The sequence below is a fragment of the Protomyctophum bolini genome, assembly GCF_963924005.1.
Source record: "Protomyctophum bolini genome assembly, chromosome: 11".
NCBI classification, from domain to species: domain Eukaryota; kingdom Metazoa; phylum Chordata; class Actinopteri; order Myctophiformes; family Myctophidae; genus Protomyctophum; species Protomyctophum bolini.
Genome location: NC_137872.1, coordinates 3,215,677 through 3,241,534, shown reverse-complemented (window position 1 = coordinate 3,241,534; position 25,858 = coordinate 3,215,677). Strand labels below are relative to the sequence as shown.

General features: G+C 45.6%; 2 protein-coding genes across 2 annotated transcripts in view; one reads left to right on the top strand and one right to left on the bottom strand.

The window, feature by feature from the left end:
- The window catches only part of slc29a4a (solute carrier family 29 member 4a), a 33,282-nt gene extending 9,654 nt beyond the window's left edge, over positions 1 to 23,628 (bottom strand). Inside the window, exons 1-8 of the mRNA XM_080775533.1 lie at positions 23,540 to 23,628; positions 19,352 to 19,410; positions 17,780 to 18,142; positions 11,893 to 12,024; positions 11,198 to 11,311; positions 5,184 to 5,312; positions 4,679 to 4,753; positions 2,314 to 2,594 (exon numbers count right to left, since the gene is read on the bottom strand). Coding sequence (XP_080631659.1) covers positions 2,314 to 2,594; positions 4,679 to 4,753; positions 5,184 to 5,312; positions 11,198 to 11,311; positions 11,893 to 12,024; positions 17,780 to 18,140 — 1,092 coding nt within the window. The 5' untranslated portion in view covers positions 18,141 to 18,142; positions 19,352 to 19,410; positions 23,540 to 23,628. The remainder of the gene's footprint in view (positions 1 to 2,313; positions 2,595 to 4,678; positions 4,754 to 5,183; positions 5,313 to 11,197; positions 11,312 to 11,892; positions 12,025 to 17,779; positions 18,143 to 19,351; positions 19,411 to 23,539) is intronic.
- Positions 1 to 25,858, top strand: part of atp5mf (ATP synthase membrane subunit f) — a 382,603-nt gene that overhangs the window by 334,212 nt on the left and 22,533 nt on the right. The gene's annotated exons all lie outside the window — the stretch shown is intronic.

The following is a 25,858-nucleotide window of genomic DNA, read 5'->3' as shown; positions in this document are numbered from 1 at the left end:
CGCACGTACTATACTACATAAACATAAATAGAGAGAGAGAGAGAGAGACAGGGAGTGATATCTGGAGGTGTTCTGTGTTAATTTGGAGAGGATATATACTGTCAGCCTGTGGCAATTCTGCTTTACAAATGTCCGCTTTGAACTCGAGTACAGACTAGAGTATTTATCCTCAGGCTCTGAAGGTCCAAGGAGGTTCTAAGTAGTGTATCTTCACCACCTCTCCTCATTTCACCGTTGAAATATCTCCTTCTCGCCGTCCTAATCCTTTATGCATGTTCTCTCCCTCGCCAGCTCGCCATCTCTCCCTACGTCACGTTTTCCATCTATCCATCTATACTGTGTCTGTCAGTCAGTCAGTCAGTCAGTCAGTCAGTCAGTCAGTCAGTCAGTCAGTCAGTCAGGCATCCATCCAACAAACCATCCATCCTTTTACTGCCTATATCATTGGGTGTTATCTCTGTAGTGTAGCCTATATATCCCTCATTGGGTGTAAGCACACTTAATCGTCAAGAAAAGCAGGCGTCTCTTCCGTCCGGGTTTTCGCGTCGCTAATAGTGCAGGGCTTCAAACTTGCAGCGGTCGGCAAAACAGAAACGATTTGTTGACTAGTTGAAGCCACACGCCCGAACGAGCGTCATTTCCATCCACCAGCTGTTTTAAAAAACCCCGGAAAAGAGATCCGGGCCCGGCCGGGTCTAGGCGGTTTCTATGCCGCCTCTAGACACTGAGGTGTTCCTGCAGCCATTCTCTACGACGCTTTCATGACTCTATATATCTGGCTTTGGTTTGCATTACATTATACTGCTCATTGGGACACTACCTCTCCTCTCTCTACCGGTAAATGGTGCATTTATATAGCGCCTTTATCCAAGGTGCTTTACATAGATTGTGCATTACATTCACACACGCATTCATACACCGATTGCGGCGGAAGCCATGCAAGGTACCAACCAGCACATCGGGAGCAATGTGGGATTCAGTGTCTTCTTGCCCAAGGACACTTCGACATGTAGGACAGGAGGAGGAGCCGGGATTCGAACCGCCGACCCATGGATCATTGGACGACCTGCTCTACCTCCTGAGCCACAGTCGCCCCGGTCTTCTGTACTCGTGTTCTCCTCTATGTTCTCCTCTCTACCGGGGTCTTCTGTACTCCTGTTCTCCTCTATTTTATGGCATTTGGTTTGGTTTAATTTATTTTTCACTGCCGCCACAAAATGGTTTCCATTCAATGCCTCCTCTGTTTAAGATAATTTGTTTTGGCTTTCGACCTTTTTTCTTGATGATGAAGGTAGGCTGACAGGAAATGGGGAGAGAGATTGGGGGAGGGGGGAGGGTGACATGCAGTGAGGGCCGTCGGGATCGGGAGTCGAACCCGCGGCATGCTGCCAGGCTGAACTACCAGCCAATAAGGTGCCTAGACAGCTACGCCAGCCGCCCAGGGCCAATGCCTCCTCTGTTTAACCCATTCTGGTGTTAGCATTACGTTATGCTTTAGCTATTGAAAAATAGCAGATCTACAAGCTCATAGCGCGCCACCGAGTGGCGCGCTATGAGCTTGTAGGTCTGCTATTTTCGAAAAATCGAAGAACGGCGGACATAGAAACACAGCTTTTTTAGAAGACTGTCAGGATGTAGAAGACATTTTTAGAATCTGATCTCAGGTCAGAATGGGTTAACTTGTCTTCCTGAGTCATCCCGTTAACCCTCCCTCACCGACCGCACCCTATACCCCCCCCCCCTCTCTCTCTCGTCTCCCCCCTCTCCCTGCCCCCCCCCCACCCCCTCCTCTCTCTGTGTCCGTTTCTCCCTCTCTTCTCTATCGGAGTGGCAGCCAAAACCATTTACCCCAAACACACACAGCTTAAATAAATGATTCTGTGCTTGACTGGTGCTTAATCAAACAGCACCCTCCTTATACATACGCATGCATGCACACACTAAACTAAACTACTTAAACAAGTATATCCATGCACGCACGCACGCACACACTATAACACAGACACATATTTTGCCCCACACATACAGTGGCACATGCGTGTACACTTACAAAGAGAGACTCCCTTGCGCGCACACGCACGCGCACACGCACGCACGGTCGCACGCACGGTCACACACACACACACACACACACACACGCACGCACGCACGGTCGCACGGTCACACACACACACACACACACACACACACGCACGCACGCACGCACGCACGCACGGTCGCACACACACACACACACAAACACACACACGCACACACACACACAATTATCCTTTTCATATTGAATTAAACTAAACCGTCCGCGAAAACACTTACAAATCTCACTTCCTCCGCGCTGACGTCGTGGTGGACCCTGTATCCCGTGGCACCGTTGTCACGGGGGTCGTGACCCTTTGACCCCCCCTGACCTTTGCCCCCCTGCACCTGGTGGGTGTAGTAGTGGACGAAGCGCGAGCGCCGCACCGCCAGGTGCAGCAGGAAGCAGAGCATCTCCATGGCGATGGACACCAGGAAGAAGATCAGCGTGTTCTTCCTCTCGTCCTTGATCAGCAGCTTGGTGAAGATACGGGAGAGAGAGATTATCACGCCCGCCGTGCCTGAGAGAGGGAGAGGGAGGGAGAGGGAGAGAGAGACAGAGAGAGAGAGAGAGAGAGAGAAATGACTCATACTGGATCTCTTGTCCACTAGTCCCTTCCTAACATTAGTTGACGAAATTGTCAGTATATTTAGTCCTAGTTTTAGTCATCATAGCTTAGTTTTACCATTTAGTTTTCGTCAATGAAAAAAGGTAGTCTTTAGTTTTAGTCGACGAAATCAACACTGTTGTATATCATATATCATTACGCGCCTGGTGGCTTTAAAGGTGTAGTGAAATGAAAAATACGTTTTTCACACGTTTAGTCTGTGACTGTAGAGGGGAGCTGTGTGTGTCTGTGACTGTAGAGGGGAGCTGTGTGTGTCTGTGACTGTAGAGGGGAGCTGTGTGTGTCTGTGACTGTAGAGGAGAGCTGTGTGTGTCTGTGAATGTAGAGGGGAGCTGTGTGTGTCTGTGACTGTAGAGGGGAGCTGTGTGTGTCTGTGACTGTAGAGGGGAGCTGTGTGTGTGTCTGTGACTGTAGAGGGGAGCTGTGTGTGTCTGTGACTGTAGAGGGGAGCTGTGTGTGTCTGTGCCTGCAGAGGGGAGCTGTGTGTGTGTGTGTCTGTGACTGTAGAGGAGAGCTGTGTGTGTCTGTGACTGTAGAGGGGAGCTATGTGTGTCTGTGACTGTAGAGGAGAGCTGTGTGTGTCTGTGACTGTAGAGGAGAGCTGTGTGTGTCTGTGACTGTAGAGGGGAGCTGTGTGTGTCTGTGACTGTAGAGGGGAGCTGTGTGTGTGTCTGTGACTGTAGAGGGGAGCTATGTGTGTCTGTGACTGTAGAGGAGAGCTGTGTCTGTCTGTGACTGTAGAGGGGAGCTGTGTGTGTCTGTGACTGTAGAGGGGAGCTGTGTGTGTCTGTGACTGTAGAGGGGAGCTGTGTGTGTCTGTGACTGTAGAGGGGAGCTGTGCGTGTCTGTGACTGTAGAGGGGAGCTGTGTGTGTCTGTGACTGTAGAGGGGAGCTGTGTGTGTCTGTGACTGTAGAGGGGAGCTGTGTGTGTCTGTGACTGTAGAGGGGAGCTGTGTGTGTCTGTGACTGTAGAGGGGAGCTGTGTGTGTCTGTGACTGTAGAGGGGAGCTGTGTGTGTCTGTGACTGTAGAGGAGAGCTGTGTGTGTCTGTAGAGGGGAGCTGTGTGTGTCTGTGACTGTAGAGGAGAGCTGTGTGTGTCTGTGACTGTAGAGGAGAGCTGTGTGTGACTGTGACTGTAGAGGGGAGCTGTGTGTGTCTGTGACTGTAGAGGAGAGCTGTGTGTGTCTGTAGAGGGGAGCTGTGTGTGTCTGTGACTGTAGAGGAGAGCTGTGTGTGTCTGTGACTGTAGAGGGGAGCTGTGTGTGTCTGTGACTGTAGAGGGGAGCTGTGTGTGTCTGTGACTGTAGAGGGGAGCTGTGTGTGTCTGTGACTGTAGAGGAGAGCTGTGTGTGTCTGTGACTGTAGAGGAGAGCTGTGTGTGTCTGTGACTGTAGAGGAGAGCTGTGTGTGTCTGTGACTGTAGAGGGGAGCTGTGTGTGTCTGTGACTGTAGAGGAGAGCTGTGTGTGTCTGTGACTGTAGAGGAGAGCTGTGTGTGTCTGTGACTGTAGAGGAGAGCTGTGTGTGACTGTGACTGTAGAGGGGAGCTGTGTGTGTCTGTGACTGTAGAAGAGAGCTGTGTGTGTCTGTGACTGTAGAGGAGAGCTGTGTGTGTCTGTGACTGTAGAGGGGAGCTGTGTGTGTCTGTGACTGTAGAGGAGAGCTGTGTGTGTCTGTGACTGTAGAGGGGAGCTGTGTGTGTCTGTGACTGTAGAGGGGAGCTGTGTGTCTGTGACTGTAAAAAAAGCTCCAGGGGAAGATAAGATGGAGAAAAATATCGTGAAAAATATTGTGATACGAATCGTATCGTGAGTTGAGTGAATCATTACATGCCTAGAAAAATCTCATTGTTGTGCGTTGTTTTTATATCAAAAGTCCATAAAAAATAAAAAACCTAATTACATCCTTAAAAAGGAGAACGTGCTGCCGCGTAGAGAGAGAAACACATTAATAAAAGCTCCTCCAGTATACTTACTCTCTCCAGTCATCACCCCCTGTGTGTAGCGCTTGGGCAGCATCCCCATGTAACCATAGAAACTGGACTGCTGCACTGGGGATGAAACGAACCAGGGTGTTCTCAGATCAGTGCAAACAGTGGAGTGAGAGAGTGTCAACACGTCAATCCATTCTGACCCGAGATCAGCTTCTAACTGTCAGGATGTAGAAGACATTTTTAGAATCTGATCTCAGATCAGTGCAAACAGTGGAGTGAGAGAGTCAACACGTTAATCCATTCTGACCCGAGATCAGATTCTAACTGTCAGGATGTAGAAGACATTTTTAGAATCTGATCTCAGATCAGTGCAAACAGTGGAGTGAGAGAGAGTCAACACGTTAATCTTGATGATTCTGGTATACAGCTCATGAAAATAAAACAATCCAATCTCCAAATATTGGGATAGATATCATTTTTAATTTCAACGTCAGGCCTAAAAATGGGTTAAAACAATAATTAAAAAAGCAACACATTGTGTGATTACCTGTACATCCAAAGGCCACCACGCCCACGGAGATGAGGTTGAAGACGTAGGCCTGTCTGACGGTGAACTTCTCCAACCACACGTCAAACACACTGATGAAGACCAGAGGTCCCAACGCCAGGATATAACCTGAAGGACACACACACACACACACACACACACACACACACACACACACACACACACACGTCAAACACACTGATGAAGACCAGAGGTCCCAACGCCAGGATATAACCTGAACGACACACACACACACACACACACACGTCAAACACACTGATGAAGTGACCAGAGGTCCCTCCCAACGCCAGGATATAACCTGAAGGACACACGTCAAACACACTGATGAACACCAGAGGTCCACTCAAATAATAAGTCTTTTATTGAGAAAACTTGGTTCCGGCTGATCGTTGACTACAAAACAACATGCCATAGCGATATCATCCTGATGACTACAAAACAATGACTACAACATGCCGTAGCGATATCATCCTGACGACTACAAAACAATGACTACAACATGACGTAGCGATATCATCCTGATGACTACAAAACAATACTACAACATGACGTAACGATATCATCCTGATGACTACAAAACAATGACTACAACATGCCGTAGCGATATCATCCTGATGACTACAAAACAATGACTACAACATGACGTAACGATATCATCCTGATGACTACAAAACAATGACTACAACATGCCGTAGCGATATCATCCTGACGACTACAAAACAATGACTACAACATGCCGTAGCGATATCATCCTGACGACTACAAAACAATGACTACAACATGACGTAGCGATATCATCCGCTGCCGACCGGATCATAATCCCGAAAAGGAACGCTGGCCAGGCTAAGGACCTACCAGTCCAAAGATCCAAGACCAAACAGTAGGGGTCAGCGCGGTAATAAGATTACATGTATTGTACACGAGTCTGTGGGGAAATCAGGGTCAATTGGTAAAGAAAAGAGAGGAAGGAGGAAATTGTTCTTCTTGTTTCTCATTTGACACGGAAACAGATTATTTGTCAAAGGTCACAGACCTTTGACAAATAATTCATTATATTTGAGAGGAAACCAATTAAGTGAACTACAAGCACACTCCAGAAGGGCATGGAAAAAGGTTAAAATGTCTTTAATGTCACACATACCGATTTGGACCAGCGTGGGTCTTCCTCAGAGTGAGTCTCAAAGCCCTGTAGGTTCAAAACTGGTATGTATTGTTGTATTGTTTCATTATAAAATGCCCCAAGACATTAACGGCATTTTATAATAATAATAATCTTTATTGTCCCGAAGGATATTTGTCTTCACTTATCTATGCTTGTTCAAAAGACAAATCTTTTTTTATGTTTTTTTTGGGTGGCTTTTGCCTTTATTTTATATTTTGTACAGACAGTAGGCTGACAGGAAATGGGGAGAGAGATGGGGGGGGGGAATACATGCAGTAAAGGCCGTCGGGATCGGGAGTCGAACCCGCGGCACACTGCCAGACTGGATTACCAGCCAAGGTGCTGAGCCATGGCCCAGGCCCCAAAAGGCATTTTCACCTTTATCTATGCTTGTTCACAGTGTGCACAAGCATACTGTAAGCATACCTGAAAGCCGAATTACCTTCCTTTCATTCAATGGATTATTATTGACTTCATAACCACCTGCACTGGAGTTGTTACCTTATGAATTCTAACTGAGAACACTCAGGTTGTCCTTCAAATATATAGTGTATTCATTCCACCTGGCTCCCATTGACACATAGTTTACTACACAATGTATTCTTTAATGCTCTGCTTCCAGTTTGCCTCCTAGTGCTTCGATTGTTGTTCTTATATATGCATGTACGTATGTACGCATGTACGTGTGTATGTATGGATGCAGTAACACTTGGATTATATGATTATTGTAATTACTTATTGGTGAATATTTAAGATGGGGGTAGGAGTAAATAAGTTTTTACTTCTTCCTACTCCTTTTTGAACTTCAGGTGCAAGACCAATGATCACATTGTTGTCATTATAATTTTCTTATTTCATTCAAAAAAGGAATATACATGCATTGTGGTTATATATATATATATATTGGTTTTTGTATTATTTTACTGTTTTACCTGAAGGTTTCAAAATAAAGATAATCAAATCAAATCAAATCAAAATGTGACATATCTGATCTCCTTGCTCAATATTCTCCTTGGTCATCATAGCCAGGATGGTGAACTTGTTGAAACGGCGTGAAGAAGATATTTGGTCTATAGTAACTGTCAACTTTCTAAAAAAATAAGAAATATATACAGTACAGTACAGTACAGTACAGTACAGTAAAATACGAAAACAATTCCCTGCCAAATGGGATGAATATATATGTCTTGAAGAGGTGCTGGTGCTTCAATAATACAGAATAACTTTATGAGACAATAACAAATGATAAGAAAGTATCAGGAGGGCAGTTGTTCCCTCCAATAATGTATTATGTATAGTATATATTATTATATTATGTATTGGTCCATTAAATAATCATTTCGGAGGTATACCTCATGTAACCTTGTTGGTACCAAATACATTATTATATGAAGGGAACAAACTGCCGCGCCGAAACGTTTCTTTTGTATTTGTATTTATGTATTATAATGACAATGCAGTACTTTAATACATCCATTGAATAATTTATGTAATAATCTTTCTCAAATGTTGTCTTGGCAAACATAAACAACAACAACAGAGAACATCAAAGGGGGAGAAACATCTCTTCTACTACGCCCGTGGAAATACGGTCCCTTGTGGTCTCATAAACCCACCGACAGAGAGACGCTGTTTTTAACCCATTTAGACCCGGGAACGATTCTACTTAATGTCTTCTAAATTCTGACAGTTTTCTGAAAACCCTATGATTCTAATGTCAGTCATTTTCATGGACCCCCCAGATTATATGTAATTGGCCGCCGACCCCCCCATCTGAAAATATGTTGTTCCAGGGACCCCCCCCCCCCCCCCCCAGAAGCAAAGATTTGAGTTAAAAACGTTCGCTCTGAAAGAATATATATTCAAAGATTTGCACCACATTTTCACGATTTTTCAAAAATAGCAGACCTACAAGTTTGCAGCGCAGCACTCGGTGCCGCGCTATGAGCTTGTAGATCTGCTATTTTTCAATAGCTAAAAGCATAACATAATGCTTTGGAAAAAAAAAAAACACCAAAAGGGGTTCCCGCCAAGAATGGGTTAATCACTTGCAAGTCTGAAACTACAAGGAAACATTACTGCAAAGTGTTACAGTGTATTATTATTCACTAGTCATTTTGTTCTGCATGGTCTACTCCCCCCCCCCCCCCCCGTAGCACTAGACTAGAGTGAGTCCCTGGGGGTCCTTTCAGAAAATGAACGCTATAAAATTAGCATACTGAAGGAAATTGAATCAGCGCGAGACCATGTTTTTATATCAGGGTGTCTCCTCCGCAATATGGGGAGTATATCTCAGGCAAAGATAATTGACTCTTCTGCACGGAATGTTAATTAATTGAACGCCAAATAAGTGTGCAATTTAATTTGGAACAGAAGATACATTTTCAGGTGGGATATATCCAATTGTATTCAATCAGCTTTAATTTGTCAGCTTTAAAATCGGCTTAATTTGATAGTGTTCCAGTTCCAATTTTGTGCTCTGCTCATTTATTTATTTTCCATCAATTCCAATTTCACTTGTTTATGGTGAATTAAGCAAAAAGCTACCAGCTCAGTGGCCTTGAGTGTCCGCCCTGAAACTGGGAGGTCGGGGTTCGATCCCCGGCCGGGTCATAACCACCAAAGACTGTAAAAATGGGACCCAATGCCTCCCTGCTTGACACTCGGCATCAAAGGGTTGGATTGGGGGTCAAATCTACTAATCAAATGATTCCCGAGCGCGTCTATGTTCTTGTTCTAGTTGTTTTGGTTCTATGTTCATGTCTTCCCCAGGTGTTTCTCATGTGTAATAATCAGCCCTCCCGTGTTAAATATTAGTCTTGTTCCCCAGTCAGTCCTTGTCGGTTCATTGTTTTAGTGTCAATCTGCATTTCTGTGATTTCTGTTCTGTTCACCTGTTAAATAAAATACCCAACCATGGGTTTTGATCGGGTCCGCGTCAATATGCCGACGGTCCATTGGTCCGATCGACAACCTACCTCAAACCCTCACCCTAACCCTAACCTCCCCCGGGGCAGACACCTAAACCTAACCTTAAACCCTCACCCTAACCCTAACCTCCCCCGGGGCAGCACACCTAAACCTAACCCCAACCCTCACCCTAACCCTAACCTCCCCCGGGGCAGCACACCTAAACCTAACCCCAACCCTCTCCCTAACCCTAACCTCCCCCGGGGCAGACACCTAAACCTAACCTTAACCCTCTCCCTAACCCTAACCTCCCCCGGGGCAGCACACCTAAACCTAACCCCAACCCTCTCCCTAACCCTAACCTCCCCCGGGGCAGACACCTAAACCTAACCCCAACCCTCTCCCTAACCCTAACCTCCCCCGGGGCAGCAAACCTAAACCTAACCCCAACCCTCTCCCTAACCCTAACCTCCCCCGGGGCAGACACCTAAACCTAACCCCAAACCCTCACCCTAACCCTAACCTCCCCCGGGGCAGACACCTAAACCTAACCCCAAACCCTCACCCTAACCCTAACCTCCCCCGGGGCAGACACCTAAACCTAACCCCAAACCCTCACCCTAACCTAACCCCTCCCCCGGGGCAGACACCTAAACCTAACCTCAAACCCTCACCCTAACCCTAACCTCCCCCGGGGCAGACACCTAAACCTAACCCTCACCCTAACCCTAACCTCCCCCGGGGCAGCACACCTAAACCTAACTTCAAACCCTCACCCTAACCCTAACCTCCCCCGGGGCAGCACACCTAAACCTAAACCCTTTCCCGACCCCCAGCGCACCTCGGACCAATGCTCCTTCGGAGCAATGGTCCGTCGGATCATAGGGTGCTTCCCGTTTTGATCACTACTCCTCACTGGCTGTACGTCCTGCATTTGGGTCCTCACCACCACCAACACCACCAGATCGTGACACCCGGTCGGTCGCTGCCCGCACAAGAGTATGAAACTCTGATGCTGGCAGGGCGCCGGACTGGCCCCATAGGACAGGCAGGCAAGGCAGGCCACGAGGAGAGGTCCGGGCGTGCTGCCATTCTGCCAGGCAGTGCCAACATGATAATGTCACTGTACCTGTGTATCAGTGAGTGACAAATAAAACCCTCTTATCTTGAATCCTTTTGCCAGCATCATTCTTGTGAGAGAAACAAAGGGTTGTGTATAGTTAGTTGTCTGTTGGTTTGTATCATTTATGTTGTTCAGTGAAAGTGGTGGTATTAGGGGCTTGTTTGTTTGTGTGTGCCTCGACGGAGCGGGCGATAGAGTTTCTGCTATCTGCGTGCTGGTTGGCCGTGTGCATTCAGAGCATGTTCATTTGAATGATCAATGCATGGATTGTGTTCCGGCTTGGATCAATGAAACTAACATAGTATACTTTAGGTTAAAAACAATTACACTTTAAAAAATATATATACTTATTGTTATTACTGTATATATATGTTTTATATTAATGTTATATTATCATAACAATCATGTTTTGCCACGTGCGTGCGTGCGTGCGTGGTAAATGGTGCATTTATATAATATAGCGCCTTTATCCAAGGCGCTTTACATAGATTGTGCATTACATTCACCCATTCACCCATTCATTCACACACGCATTCATACACCGATTGCGGCGGAAGCCATGCAAGGCACCAACCAGCACATCGGGAGCAATTTGGGTTTCAGTGTCTTCTTGCCCAAGGACACTTCGACATGTAGACAGGAGGAGGAGCCGGGATTCAAACCGCCGACCCATGGATCATTGGACGACCTGCTCTACCTCTTGAGCCACAGTCGCGTGCGTGCGTGCGTGCGTGCGTGCGTGCGTTATGTGGTGACATTTGACGCCAATACACACCAATCCGCCGATGTGACACTCACCCACTGTGATTCTGGTGTGGAGGCTGAGTCTCTCCACCAGCACGTTGTTGAGGATGACAGCCACCAGAGCCACCATGATGTACGTCAGGCTCATGTCAAACACGATGGACGTGCCTGCAAGTACACACGGACGGCATTTTTATTATTATTCATATTATTATTTATTTTTTTAAGCAAACATTTTCTAATTCTCAAATATCAAATTTCTAATTCTCTGCTTCTGGAGGTCCCTCCCTAACCTGACGCTGCCAGATCCAAGAAGCTTGCTACACAAGTTTGTTTCACAGCTTATTGGGATCTGGGATAGCGGAAGCAAATTCGATGACGGGGCTGTTCCTTTTTTTCAAGATACATGGTAGATGATTGGATGGGACCGTCTGTCTATCACCGTGTGGGCGTGCAAACACAACCAATCATATTGACGTGTCTATATAGCTTCACATCCGGTTTCGCACATATCCCGCCCTTAGATCACGCTGATTGGTTCGGTACGGAACGGATCGGCGTTAGCTGAACTCCCTGAGAGATCCCAGATGGAAGCCGTGTTGGGGAACATGATTACCCAATACCGCCCCCATCTGGCAGCATCAGGTTAGTCCCTCCCTGGCACAACACATTTCTGAGATGGGGGGGCAGGGGGGGTCCTTGACATGAAAAGGGTTTTTGAGAACCACTGTTTCTGTTTCAGTTTCTACCTTCAAACTTGTGGTGCAGGTAGTCCACGTCAGTGATGAAGCTGTTGTAGGGCAGCAGGAAGCCCACTCCGGCCAACAGCATGGCGAAGTAGATGCCGTGGTAACGGTCCTCAGGGATCGGCTCTTCAAAGGCTGAGCAGGAAGGAAGGAAGGAATGACGGCAGGAAGGAGAAAGAAAGGGAGAGGAGGTTAGAGGACAGAAGGGGTAGGGGGGGTTCCAGGTACCCCCTCATCCTCGATAATCATCAGCGTGTCCAGCAAAATAGCTGGGGTACGATTTGAGAGTATGACCTCAATGTATGAGACCCGGGTACTCAGGAAGGGGAAAGCCATTACTAGGGCCAACACACACCCGTTACACAGCCAGTACCATCTTTTACCATCAGGGCGACGGTACATAGGGTACCTTCCCTGCAGGCTAGAGGGCCTCAAGATCGTTTGTTCCCATAAGTATAGGAACCCGCACACTCGTATGCTCCAAAAGATAACTTTTATTGACGACGTTTCGAGCCAAGGCTCTTCATCTGGTCAAACTCTTCTCTCAGTTTGACCAGATGAAGAGCCTTCGTCAATAAAAGTTATTGTTTGGAGCATACGAGTGTGCGGGTTCCCTTCTCTTTTCATATGTTACTTTTTGAACCCAGCACCTCCTTGAAGTGATGTGCGTATTTTTCTATAGTTCCCATAAGTATAGGACTGATGAACAAGCAGGCCCCGTCTCAGTTCCGTGCATGAAGTGTGATGTGATGATGCCTCTTGGAACTATGCCTGGTGGCCTTCTGTTGGCACTGTTTCTTTATTGTCTATGTACTGTCTGTGATCTGTTTGTTTGCATGTTTTATGTATATCCTGATGACTGCTGTGCACAAAACACATTTCCGAAAGGACAAATAAAGCATATATCTATAAGCTATAATCTATCACAACCTTATACATTTAGATGCCATTGGAACTATTTGTATTCACACTTTTCAATAAAAGTCACAACAAAATGTTTTGCTATCTTAAGAATAGATGATTGTAGACCAGGGGAGTGCCCAGAAGGTAGATCGTGATTTGCCAGGTGTAGACCACATGACATGCCCCAAAATATATATCATTAAAAACATGTATACATTTTGCCATCTGCTACTTGAATTAAGGTGACTTGATTGATTGACATCAAAAAGAGCCTGTCAGGCTCAAACAACACAATGCAATAATTTGCTTTCGATAGTGTGCACACAAACATAGCATTACAACGTCATGTATACAAATGACTACAAATTCCATTTTCCGCTCTCTATTTCCCATTCCAAGTGTGTTGTGTTGTCTTATATAGTATGTAAGGCCAGTGCTGCTATTTTCAGCAATGGGATAATACTTTTTTGGGTGTGTATACTATAGATCTTGTTGAGCTGGTCATTTTGAAAGTAGCTCTCAAGTCGAAGAGAGCTATTGTAGACCTATTTATTTGACAGTGCAGAAACATAATTGCTTTCCTTGATGCATCAACGACCATCAGCTAGCTGCTCACAGCCACTCAGCCTCTGCAGCACTCTGAGTCTGAACTGAACGTGACTGCATGGAGTCTGTTTCATTTCTATCCAAAAGCCCTTGAATGATGGAATATGATTAACCCATTCTGACCTGAGATCAGATTCATACGAGGTTTCCACTGGACACACACTGGTCTGATGAACCCATTCTGACCTGAGATCAGATTCTAAAAATGTCAGTCGTTCTTCGAATTTTTCAAAAATAGCAGACCTACAAGCTCGTATCGCGCCACTCGGTGGCGCGATATGAGCTTGTAGATCTGCTGTTTTTCAATAGGTAAAGCATAACATGATGCTAACACCAAAATGGGTGCCCGGTCAGAATGGGTTAAAGGTATATTCAGTGATTTCACTCAAAAAACCTTAGGTTTCGTTTTTGGCTGTGGGACCTAAGCCTTTCATCCAATCAGGATAGAGAGCCAAAAACGAAACCTAAGGTTTTTTGACCCCCCCCAGGGGTTAACTGGGGACAGGGAGGAACTCCTTATTATGGTCAGAACACTCTATAGTAGAGAGGATTATCACAACAAAACAAAAAAAATAAGTGATATTTGAATTAAGTGAAATCACTGAATATACCTTTAAGGATTACTGTGATTATTGTAATCTCACACATACCATAATTCACAAAAATAAAAAAAATAAATTAAATAATAATAAAAAAATATATGAATTATTTCGCGGACCCCACTTTGAGGAACCGTGGGGCGTGGGGTTAGCCAATAGCTACTTGTCTTGAACCCTAGCATCCCTATTCTGATGGCAAGGTCTGTAGGTACTAATACTAATACTAATAGTATACAAGCTCACAACTTATGGTGTTTCCTTGGCTATTTTCTACAAAGATATTTGTTATGGAGCGGAAACAGGGGGGGGTCCCAATATCAGTTCCCTTGGGGATACAGTCAACTATAGTATACCGTGGTCAGTGAGGTTTGCGCTAAACTGACAGAGTTGAGGTGCTGCCATCAAATGTACAGACAAAAGAGGTACAATACTTACAAATGTTTGCTCTTTATATTCAACTATAAACATGACACTTGAGCCCTGTTGGATGAATCTGGTGAATGTGTTGAGTATAGTTAGTGTACTGAAGCAGTAAGCATTTATTCATTTAAATTGACTAGCTAATTAATAGTACAGTAGTTTGTTTTATTGGTGTTTATATGTGACCATACCAAGTTTCATCATGCTTTAAGTAGCATGAAACATGTCAAACTAGGGGGTTTTCATGATTCCAAGCATTCATTTTGCACAAAAAAACACTCCTTGGGCTAGAAACGGCCACAGCCGTCATCACAAATTTGAGGAGATCAGCACATTTTGGGCACATTTGGGCAAGTGACTATGGCCGTTTTTAACCCAAGGAGCCCAAGCCCCCAGAAAACACGGTATAAAAGTGAAGTTGTCTTCGCTTGGTGGTCAAATCTGGCCGGGATCGCAAAATTTCCACATTTAAAACACTGCACGTGCGTCACCACACCAACGTCAACTGCTTCAAAGCTCATTGTGCCAAGCTTCGGTGCTCAAGTCTTCCGCATTTGAGCCCAAGGTAAATACAAATAAGGTATGGTCATCTACGTCATTTTCTATGACCAGCAATTCCAGCCGGCAGATTCATCACGTTGGGAGGCAAACTGCAGCACGTGGAATACATTGGTCATCAAACAGGACCATGGGTGGACCAGCCTAGAACAAACACTATTTCTGAACAACTGCAACCTTTGTGAAATAAATTGGCCCAGGAAAGTAAAAGGAGACATCAGTATCACACATTGTTTTCTGCTGTGTTGCATTTTGATGTACACACGTACTGTATACGACTATACGTGTATTGAGCCATCTAAAGGGCACAAAGTAAGTTTCTGAACATGTACAGTCTTGCGATATAGTACTGTACATTGTACAGTACTATATCGCGAGACTGTCCATCATTGAAAGCCTGACAACCAAATCTTGCGTTACTGCCGAGCCAGAAACGATACATGGCGCTGTTTAGATGCCTAAATAAAACTACCGGTATACAGTGTGCGCTAACAAAATAAGTGATTGGAAAACAACCTCTGATATATGTCTCCTTTCATATATTCCTGAACCGATTAACTGACAAAAGGACCTAATCGTTCAGAAATAGCGTTTGTTCACATTAAGCATTTCACTGAACTTCCGGCTCCAGTTTTGCCTCCCATGAGAATCAATGCTGGCACCTGACTGACTGGCCCGAAGGCTGTCTGTATCTTCTTCTGTCATATAAGCCTTGAAAGGAAAATGCGGAAGCAGAGTGTTCGTCCTTGTGCTTCATGCACTTTCATTGAAATGAATACGTGGCTTAATAGGGTTAAACTCTATTCTTAAACTCAGTGATGGCTCACTGAGTTTAGACCACATTCCATTATAAATAAGACTAAACACAGCTGGCCTGGGTTCGAATCTGACCCGAGGCTCATTGCTGCATGTCGTCATAATCCCCCTCTCTATCTCGCCTTTAGTGTCTCTCTGTAGCCTCCAGGATCCTCCATTTTGGTTTCAAAAGGTGTCCCTGGACACTGACCCAGGGCGGGGTGCATACCTAGTTTAGACTAGTCATCGGTTAGACATGGGTTAAGGTTAGGTTTAGGTGTGCTGCACCGTGGGAGGTTAGCTTTAGGGTGAGGGTTTGAGATAGGTTGTAGAGCAGGTCGTCAGTGATCCAAGAAAAATGCAATTCTGAAATGCTGTACTATAGTAGTTATGTCAAGCTGTTTTTCTGTTTTTTTTGTGTTATGTTTTTTTCTTCTGTTTTTTGTTTTCATTGATTCGTATGTTTTACTTGTGTTCGATTATTAATTATTATTTGGTGTAAAAAATAAAATAAAACTAAAAACAAATGCAATTCTGACTAACCGACAACTGACTAACCGAAATACAGTATAACAATCCTAAATGAAAAGAATCTTAAAGAAAATAATCTTAACATAGAGTACGTATAGCAGTGAAATCTCAGCAGACAACTACTGGTGTGTATTGGTGTTAATCAAATAATAAAGCTTCAATGTGTTATTTGATCATTAATCAAAACAACATGCATTAAAACTATTGTCTGGTGCACAGTGGGAGCGCAGACAGTATAGTTACACCTATACAGCCGGAGCAGGGTTGCAATGGCATTGCACAATGCTAGAAGAACAAACGAATGTTCATAATAGCCTTTTCACTAGGACACCACTTTGCTTCTAATCTAGAGGGTTAAAAACCTGCCCTGGCCTCTCTGCCTCGGTGGAGATCGGTGTATTCTTCTCTCCATTCCGTTGCCTATACACGCACACCCTGGGCAGGACCGCGACTGAAAAGCCTATCAGCGGAAGTGCGGGACTTTAGCGGAAGTATCACCGAAGGAAATGACGTTGATGCTTTACAAATCAGTTTACATTCTCCGCGAATGAAACAAGTGTTGTGATTAGTCGGGAAAATATCGTATCCATGGGGAAATACATCTGATGGATATTCCGGAGGATACGTCCGCCAATAGCTTCTCAGCCTTATAGGTTGTGAACAGGCTTTTCTTTTCGCAGATAAGTAAGCCTGGGACAGAGGCTAATACACGCATAGAGATTGACAGTAAAGTAAAGGAAAAGAAAAGGGCGTGAACAGAGGGACACGGACAGAGAATCTGGCAGACGGAGACGTAAGTGATGACGTGGACGTGTAGGGGTGGGGTGGGGAGGGGAGGGGAAGGTACTTTAGACCTTGGTCACTGATTTGATTGACCCGCCTAGCATGACCCGTGTAACCAGGGCAACACACCCAATTTCATCGTATCATGATTACCACCCGTGTTGTACAAACGGCTTCCCGTGACCCATTCCTCCGTACGTCCGTCCATCCGTCCCTCTGTCCATCTACACATCCGACAACACACACAGAGGACTCACCAGGTTGGGACAGAGACAACACACACAGAGGACTCACCAGGTTGGGACAGAGACAACACACACAGAGGACTCACCAGGTTGGGACAGAGACAACACACACAGAGGACTCACCAGGTTCTGACAACACACACAGAGTACTCACCAGGTTGGGACAGAGACAACACACACAGAGGACTCACCAGGTTGGGACAGAGACAACACACACAGAGGACTCACCAGGTTGGGACAGAGACAACACACACAGAGGACTCACCAGGTTGGGACAGAGACAACACACACAGAGGACTCACCAGGTTGGGACAGAGACAACACACACAGAGGACTCACCAGGTTGGGACAGAGACAACACACACAGAGGACTCACCAGGTTGGGACAGAGACAACACACACAGAGTACTCACCAGGTTCTGACAGAGACAACACACACAGAGGACTCACCAGGTTCGGACAGAGCCAGTACGCCTCTCTCCGGGGCGTCTTTGGTGATCTCCTCCTCCTCCAGCTGATAGGAGTCGAAGCTGTAGCTCTGCACCACACTGCTGCTCTCCCTCCCCTCCTCTCTCCAGGCCTCTCCTCGTCCCCCTGGCCCCCTCCATCCTCCTCCGTCCCTGTCCTCTCGTCCCCCTGGGTCCCTCCATCCTCCTCCTCCGTCCCTGTCCTCTCGTCCCCCTGGGTCCCTCCATCCTCCTCCTCCGTCCCTGTCCTCTCGTCCCCCTGGGTCCCTCCATCCTCCGTCTCTCTCCTCTGGAGTCAGAGCCGTGGCGGTGGGCCTCCGGCGCTCGGCCCCCACGTCTCCCATCACTGCAACGAGGAGATGAACACAGACACAGATGAACACTTCACCCTGCTATAGACTCTGTCAAGGACCGCACAGTAAAAATGCTCAGTGTTCATTTAACTCGGACTCTACAAATTACAACAAAAAAAAGGGATCCAAAATGGACCATTGTATTTTTACACCCTCCTCAACAGTGTTTCATTTCCGGTTATTCGGTGAGGTGTGGGGCGGGGGGGGGGGGGGGGCTGTTGTTGTGAGCACAGTCATCGTTAGCCGTAGCTCATGCCCCGTAGCCGTCACTACAAACATGTGCTCAGCGATGCGACACAAACTCACAAATGATTTACGGTCGTCGGGATGCGCGGCGGCTCACCGTTGGACACCGCTCGAAGCTTTAGATAGATGAGATACAGCGCTTTGAAAATCCTGTTATAAATGGATGGCTCAATGGAGCTGGATTTAAAAATCCCATAGCTGGTGGGGACAGAGGCTCTCCATAGCAATGCTAAAAGGTAAAGGGCTGTATTTTGCGTGTCTTAAGTACCAGGTCTTATTCCCTAACTTGAGTAAACTAAAGACCTGGAGGCGTGGTCAATGCTCTTTGGCCACTCAAAATAGCCAAATGGCATTGACCACGCCTCCAGGTCTTTAGTTTACTCAAGTTAGGGAATAAGACCTGGTACTTAAGACACGCAAAATACAGCCCAAATTGTCTACGAACATGTACGTATAGTTACTTAGCACCTTCAGCTTTAGCTACGATTATAATCGTAGAAAGCAGAGAAAGAGTTAAATTAATTAATGCGTGGGGCTTTACCACGCCCCCCCAGTATAAGGCTATCCCAACGTTGAAGCTGCCACTTTAACCTACTGGCGAAATGTGGAACTGCAGGCACTTTCATGGAGGTGGACGGACGGACGTTCATGACGTCATGTGCGGTCCGGGAGGCTAGGCTAGGCTAGGCTAAACTTCCGCTCGCTCGAGCCGTTGAGTTATAATTGCACTTCCGGCAGTCTTTCCTGGGTGCTTCAAAACGACACTGAGCAACTTCTATTGGAATGAATAGCTGGAGGGCGGGGCTATATCTCCGGTTCGTTCTCTTATCCTTTTATATTACTCTGTGGGGCTTTTACAGTGCAGGCCCTACCATCCAATCTGGGACAGACATGATGAAGAGAGAGAGAGAGATAGAGAGAGAGCGAGAGAGAGAGAGAGAGACACACACACACACCTGGTAGTTTGTTTGTTGGTAGAGAGGAGAGGCAGGAGACCTTGGGGGTGATGGAGGATCTGTGAGCAAACAAACAATGACACAAGACAAAAGAAGTCACCACAAAAACCAAACAAAGAGTCAAGGTTAGAGCACTCACTGCTAAAGCAACATGGCTCATTGTGTGAGCGCGTGCGACTATTATGCGTGTACTGTGTATATATGCGTGCGTATTTGTTTGGCTGTGTGTATTTAGCATCAGCATCGTGTGTGTGTGTGTGTGTGTGTGTGTGTGTGTGTGTGTGTGTGTGTGTGTGTGTGTGTGTGTGTGTGTTTGCAATACATAATGTGCATTATGCTGTGTGAGGCATACTTAATGGGAAGCTGCATTAATGCATGACTGACTGAGTGACAGAGAAGGTGAGTTAGACAAGCACGCGTGCAGCCTTACATTCACTGAATACCTATAGCTGTGTTGCTGGGGCTGTATAGCCAGAACACAAAATGATAAGAACATTGCACAGTATGTCTATATGTCAGTGGCAGTCTGGAGCCTTTTCCCAGCAGCTATCTTGACATTAAAGGAGAATTCCATACTAAAAGGCTTTCTTACATTTCTTTGTAGTCGTTACGTCCCCACCAAAGAGGTCCAGGTGTTTATTTTGTGCAAAAGCTCTTTATTGGCCATTTCCCCTACCATAAGACCTCAATGAATTGCATTGAAGTGAATGGGAATTGAATGGGGTTATGGGGTGTTGTGCTATAATTCGCTTATTTCCATCGCTCAAAATTATAATTTCTTTGTATATATCCTCTCTTCATAATGTAAATAATATCCCAAGCGGCACACTTTACTACTTATTTCGATGGAAATAAGCGAACTAGCATAACACCCCATAGTCCCATTCAATTCCCATTCAATGCAATGCAATTCATTGAGGGCTTACGGTAGGGAAAATAGCCAATAAGGAGTTTTTGCACAAAAAAACACCTGGACCTCTTTGGTGGGGACGTAACAACTACAAAGAAAGGTAAGAAAGATAAGAAAGCATTCTAGCATGGAATTCTCCTTTAAATAGGGCTGGGATTTATATATTAATATCGTGATATGGGGCAGCGGTGGCCGAACGGTTTGCGGAGCGGTCTTGATACCGAAAGGTCGCCAGTTCGAATCCCCGGAGCGGCACGTTAAAATTACCACCGCTGAAGTGCCTTTGAGCAAGGCATTGAACCCCTACCATGAAATGTTCTATGAGCAGGGCCTGGCTTTAAACAAGCATCTCGAGCTTAGTCCACTTCCCTGGGTAAACAAAGAACTATGCTTTGATATGAGACTAGATATTGTCTGGGATTTTGAATATCGTAATATTGTGATATGGCCTTAAGTGTTTTCTTTTCCTGGTTTTTATACTTCCAAAAATATTGTCAAAAATAGCCGTTCTACCGATCCGTGTTGTAGACGAAGTAACAGGTTGCAGCTGCCGTTTTGGATCATTTCAAAAGAGAACTGATGTTGTCGTCCCAATTAGATGTTATCGTCACAGTATTCATATCGAGGTATTTAGTCAAATACCTGTATATTGTGATTCTGTCTCCATCAACCAACGGCAATAACGTTAACTGTGGGTGTTTCATTTAACTGTTTCTGTGTGCCAGCATGACAGTAAATGTATACAGTTGCTGTCCAGCTGACACTTAATACCAACACCTACTTCCATAAATGAAACACTTACACTGTCTTTACTCTTTATGTCATATATAACACTATTCCACCTTGCATAATACACAAGTTGAGACAAAGGTATAATTTATTTATATGTAAATGATTATAGAGGATGCATATTGATCCTTTTTTATATATATACTGTAGCACAGCCACAGATCCAGAATCAGTGTGTTTTGTAATGATACCATACCCCCAAACAATAAAAGGCATATCTTGTCATAGCAGACTGAGGCTTTTTATTTCACCACTCGAAACCCTAGCGTTCCTATTCTGGAGCAAACATTCGTCCTAGCGTTCCTCTTTAAAAAAAGAAATTATCCCACGATTTTGTAACCCATTTTTCACCCCCTGTGTCAATTATCTAATGTGATCCTGGGCTCTACACACCCTCCGCCATTAACCTGGGGAGAGCAACGGACTTGAACTCATGCTTCCTTCATGCATGAGTGTCCAAGTTGCTCCTTTACGACCTGACACACTTGTAAATCTGCTATTTTCCGCAAAGAGTTTTGGCTTTTGGTATTGGAGAAAAAGGAAGGAGCCCATTATAGGCCGACTACAGTCAACAGAATATATATTTTTAAAGTGCTTCTGTGACTTGAAACGCAGCTAGGCGCCTCAGGCTTGCATATTAATGCTTGCAGTGCCAGTGAGTTTCATAATTATTTTCAAAGTGTAAAATGGAGACTACGTTCCCCCATTTTATATGTGAATAGACTCCCATGTCTGTGACAGATCTGTCTGGGGGTGGATCCATATAAACATTCAGCTCTCTCACAGTCACAAAAGAATGGTTAAAGAACACAGCATTGTCACAATTGATTACTCTGGAAGGGTATATTCATTGTTTTAGGTAAACAGAAGACACACACGCACGCACACACACACACACACACACACACACACACACACACACACACACACCGTCTACACACACATACACTGTCACACAATAGATCACTTTAAATGAGTATTGATATTGGCTCCCTGTGGAAAACAATACCTCTTACACACACGCGCACGCACACACACAGTCACACACACACACACACACACACACAGAGAGAGAGAGAGAGAGACTGTTGAAACACTTACACGCAGTACAGTGCTGTCAGCAGAGGAGCTAATCTGTCCCTTAGCAGAGGCTGCCAGCCTCCTCTGTATCCCTGTGTAATATAGGCCTGCCGCCTACATCACATGTTGTTGTTGTTGGCCCTATCCATTGCCTCTTACAGGCAAAAAAAAGGCTCATCACAAAATGATGAAAGACGGCCGTAAAACACAACAAAAGTGTTGTGTAAAAACCGAAAGCATTGGTTTTTATGTTAGAAGGAATAACATTCGGTGTAATTTTGTTAATTCATTGCTTTCATCCTGCCCATGAATTACACAATTAGGCAGTAAAGGTTTTAAACTGAGGGCATATATCCTCCTCACACCCCCTGACATTGGGTTAGACTAGAGACACCATGGTGTTTCACTGTTAAGTCTCATAATGACCTGATATAGTACAGCTGCTGCCTTCTGGCAGAGTGACAAAGGCTAAACAAACACCGTAGGTCGCCTCTTTTTTTTTTCCAGCCAGCAGGCGGCGCTCGAAGCCTTCACAGTTCAACACAGTCTGGACTAAATGGAACCTGGAGAGGCTGGACAGTGGACAGCTGCAGTCAGACATAATTGAATAAATAATATAAGGGGCTAATATAATAATATTGAAAACGTATACGTTTCACAATTCCCGAGTCACCAAACTATATTATAAACAACGCGAATTTCATCCATTCATTCTAATTCTGGAAAGATATCAGCAGAACAGAAGCCAATTATCTTAATTTGATGTATTGTAAAGCCTATGTATTGTGTTGTATAGGCTAATATTTTGGCAGACTATAAATATATAGTAAAGAATGTACGTGTTGGTGATATAAGGTGAGTGAGTTAATATAAGCTGCAGCAAAAACGAACAAATAATGTTTTAGGGTGCTTTTGAAAGCTTGCCACAATTAAAACAAATCTAAGCATATATTTATGAGCGACGTAAGTAGCCTGCACCCTATACACGCTACACTAAAGTCAGTACAGTGTGCAATACGCATCCTCCCCCAATTACATTTAAAGCTTTAATAGGCTATTATTGAATATATTTTTTCCATCCATCATTTTAAAAAAAAAGTGTGTTATGGAAGGCACACAATGGTTTTGTTCAATATGTTGCGGCGGATGTTAATTATTCAATTTCCACCAACAACCACACTGCTATTGTTCCATAATTATTCCCTGAACATGAAGGCACAAATTAAGACGGCACTTTTGGGACAAAAAAATAGCGAAAATAGAGCTTGTATTGTATATATATCTGCTATTTTCCATCCATGAACATCCACGAGATCAGCACGTATACGGGGAGGGAGGGGAAAAAACGGAGAAAAGATCAGGAAAAGAAAAACAAACAACAGGTTATGATCATCATCGCCCTTTCTTACCTCTGCTCTCTCTCTCTCTCTCTGGTTCGGTCGTTGTTTGCTCCCTCGGCTCCTATAGTGACGCCGAGCCGTCTGTAATCATGGTTGTTGTGTTGTGCACTCATCCATCCTGGTGTTGTGTGTGCGTGTGTGTGTGTGGTGGTCCTCAGGCTCCGGGTGTTGGCTCAGACTGGCCAGGGTCGCCCTCTCCGGCAGCGTCTAGTGAACAGTTCTAATGAACAGTTTTAAGACTTCCGGTGGACGATCTCTTCAAAATAAGAGTACCCTCTAGAGTATGAAAAAAAAGTTTCATTTGCACATTAAAACTACAAATTAAGCATTTAAATGATGCTATATGATGCTAGAAGACACACATTATGTTTCTGTGTAAAAATAAGTAATTAAATAATAATAATAGTAATAATAAAGTCATCTAAATGCATAAATGCTCATCACTGGAGTGCATGGACTTTATAAAGTGGACACTGGACAAAAGACGGCTCCGCGAGGCAACTATCTGGACATACCCACGCGTCCGGGGAGATGTCCTCTACCACCCCACAGTCTCCGCTAAGCGGGAGAGGTGTAAAATTCAGAGCAGCAGAGCTTCTACTGGGGTCAATGCAAAACAAAATACCGTTTCCGGACCCAGACTGGACACTGGACAAAAGACGGCTCCGCGAGGCAACTATCTGGACATACCCACGCGTCCGGGGAGATGTCCTCTACCACCCCACAGTCTCCGCTAAGCGGGAGAGGTGTAAAATTCAGAGCAGCAGACCTTCTATTGGGGTCAACACTCAAAAAAGTGCCGTTTCCAGACACAGAATGGACACTGGACAAAGAGGCCTCCGCGAGGCAACTATCTGGACACACCCACGCGTTCAGGGAGATGTCCTGTACCACACCCCAGTCTCCGCTAAGCGGGAGAGGTGTAAAATTCACAGCAGCAGAGCTTCTAATGGGGTCAATGCAAAAAAATGTACCGTTTCCGGACCCAGACTGGACACTGGACAAAAGACGGCTCCGCGAGGCAACTATCTGGACATACCCACGCGTCCGGGGAGATGTCCTCTACCACCCCACAGTCTCCGCTAAGCGGGAGAGGTGTAAAATTCAGAGCAGCAGAGCTTCTACTGGGGTCAATGCAAAAAAAAATACCGTTTCCGGACCCAGACTGGACACTGGACAAAAGACGGCTCCGCGAGGCAACTATCTGGACATACCCACGCGTCCGGGGAGATGTCCTCTACCACCCCACAGTCTCCGCTAAGCGGGAGAGGTGTAAAATTCAGAGCAGCAGACCTTCTATTGGGGTCAACACTCAAAAAAGTGCCGTTTCCAGACACAGAATGGACACTGGACAAAGAGGCCTCCGCGAGGCAACTATCTGGACACACCCACGCGTTCAGGGAGATGTCCTGTACCACACCCCAGTCTCCGCTAAGCGGGAGAGGTGTAAAATTCACAGCAGCAGAGCTTCTAATGGGGTCAATGCAAAAAAATGTACCGTTTCCGGACCCAGACTGGACACTGGACAAAAGACGGCTCCGCGAGGCAACTATCTGGACATACCCACGCGTCCGGGGAGATGTCCTCTACCACCCCACAGTCTCCGTTAAGCGGGAGAGGTGTAAAATTCAGAGCAGCAGAGCTTCTACTGGGGTCAATGCAAAAAAAAATACCGTTTCCGGACCCAGACTGGACACTGGACAAAAGACGGCTCCGCGAGGCAACTATCTGGACATACCCACGCGTCCGGGGAGATGTCCTCTACCACCCCACAGTCTCCGCTAAGCGGGAGAGGTGTAAAATTCAGAGCAGCAGACCTTCTATTGGGGTCAACACTCAAAAAAGTGCCGTTTCCAGACACAGAATGGACACTGGACAAAGAGGCCTCCGCGAGGCAACTATCTGGACACACCCACGCGTTCAGGGAGATGTCCTGTACCACACCCCAGTCTCCGCTAAGCGGGAGAGGTGTAAAATTCACAGCAGCAGAGCTTCTACTGGGGTCAATGCAAAAAAAAATACCGTTTCCGGACCCAGACTGGACACTGGACAAAAGACGGCTCCGCGAGGCAACTATCTGGACATACCCACGCGTCCGGGGAGATGTCCTCTACCACCCCACAGTCTCCGCTAAGCGGGAGAGGTGTAAAATTCAGAGCAGCAGAGCTTCTACTGGGGTCAATGCAAAAAAAAATACCGTTTCCGGACCCAGACTGGACACTGGACAAAAGACGGCTCCGCGAGGCAACTATCTGGACATACCCACGCGTCCGGGGAGATGTCCTCTACCACCCCACAGTCTCCGCTAAGCGGGAGAGGTGTAAAATT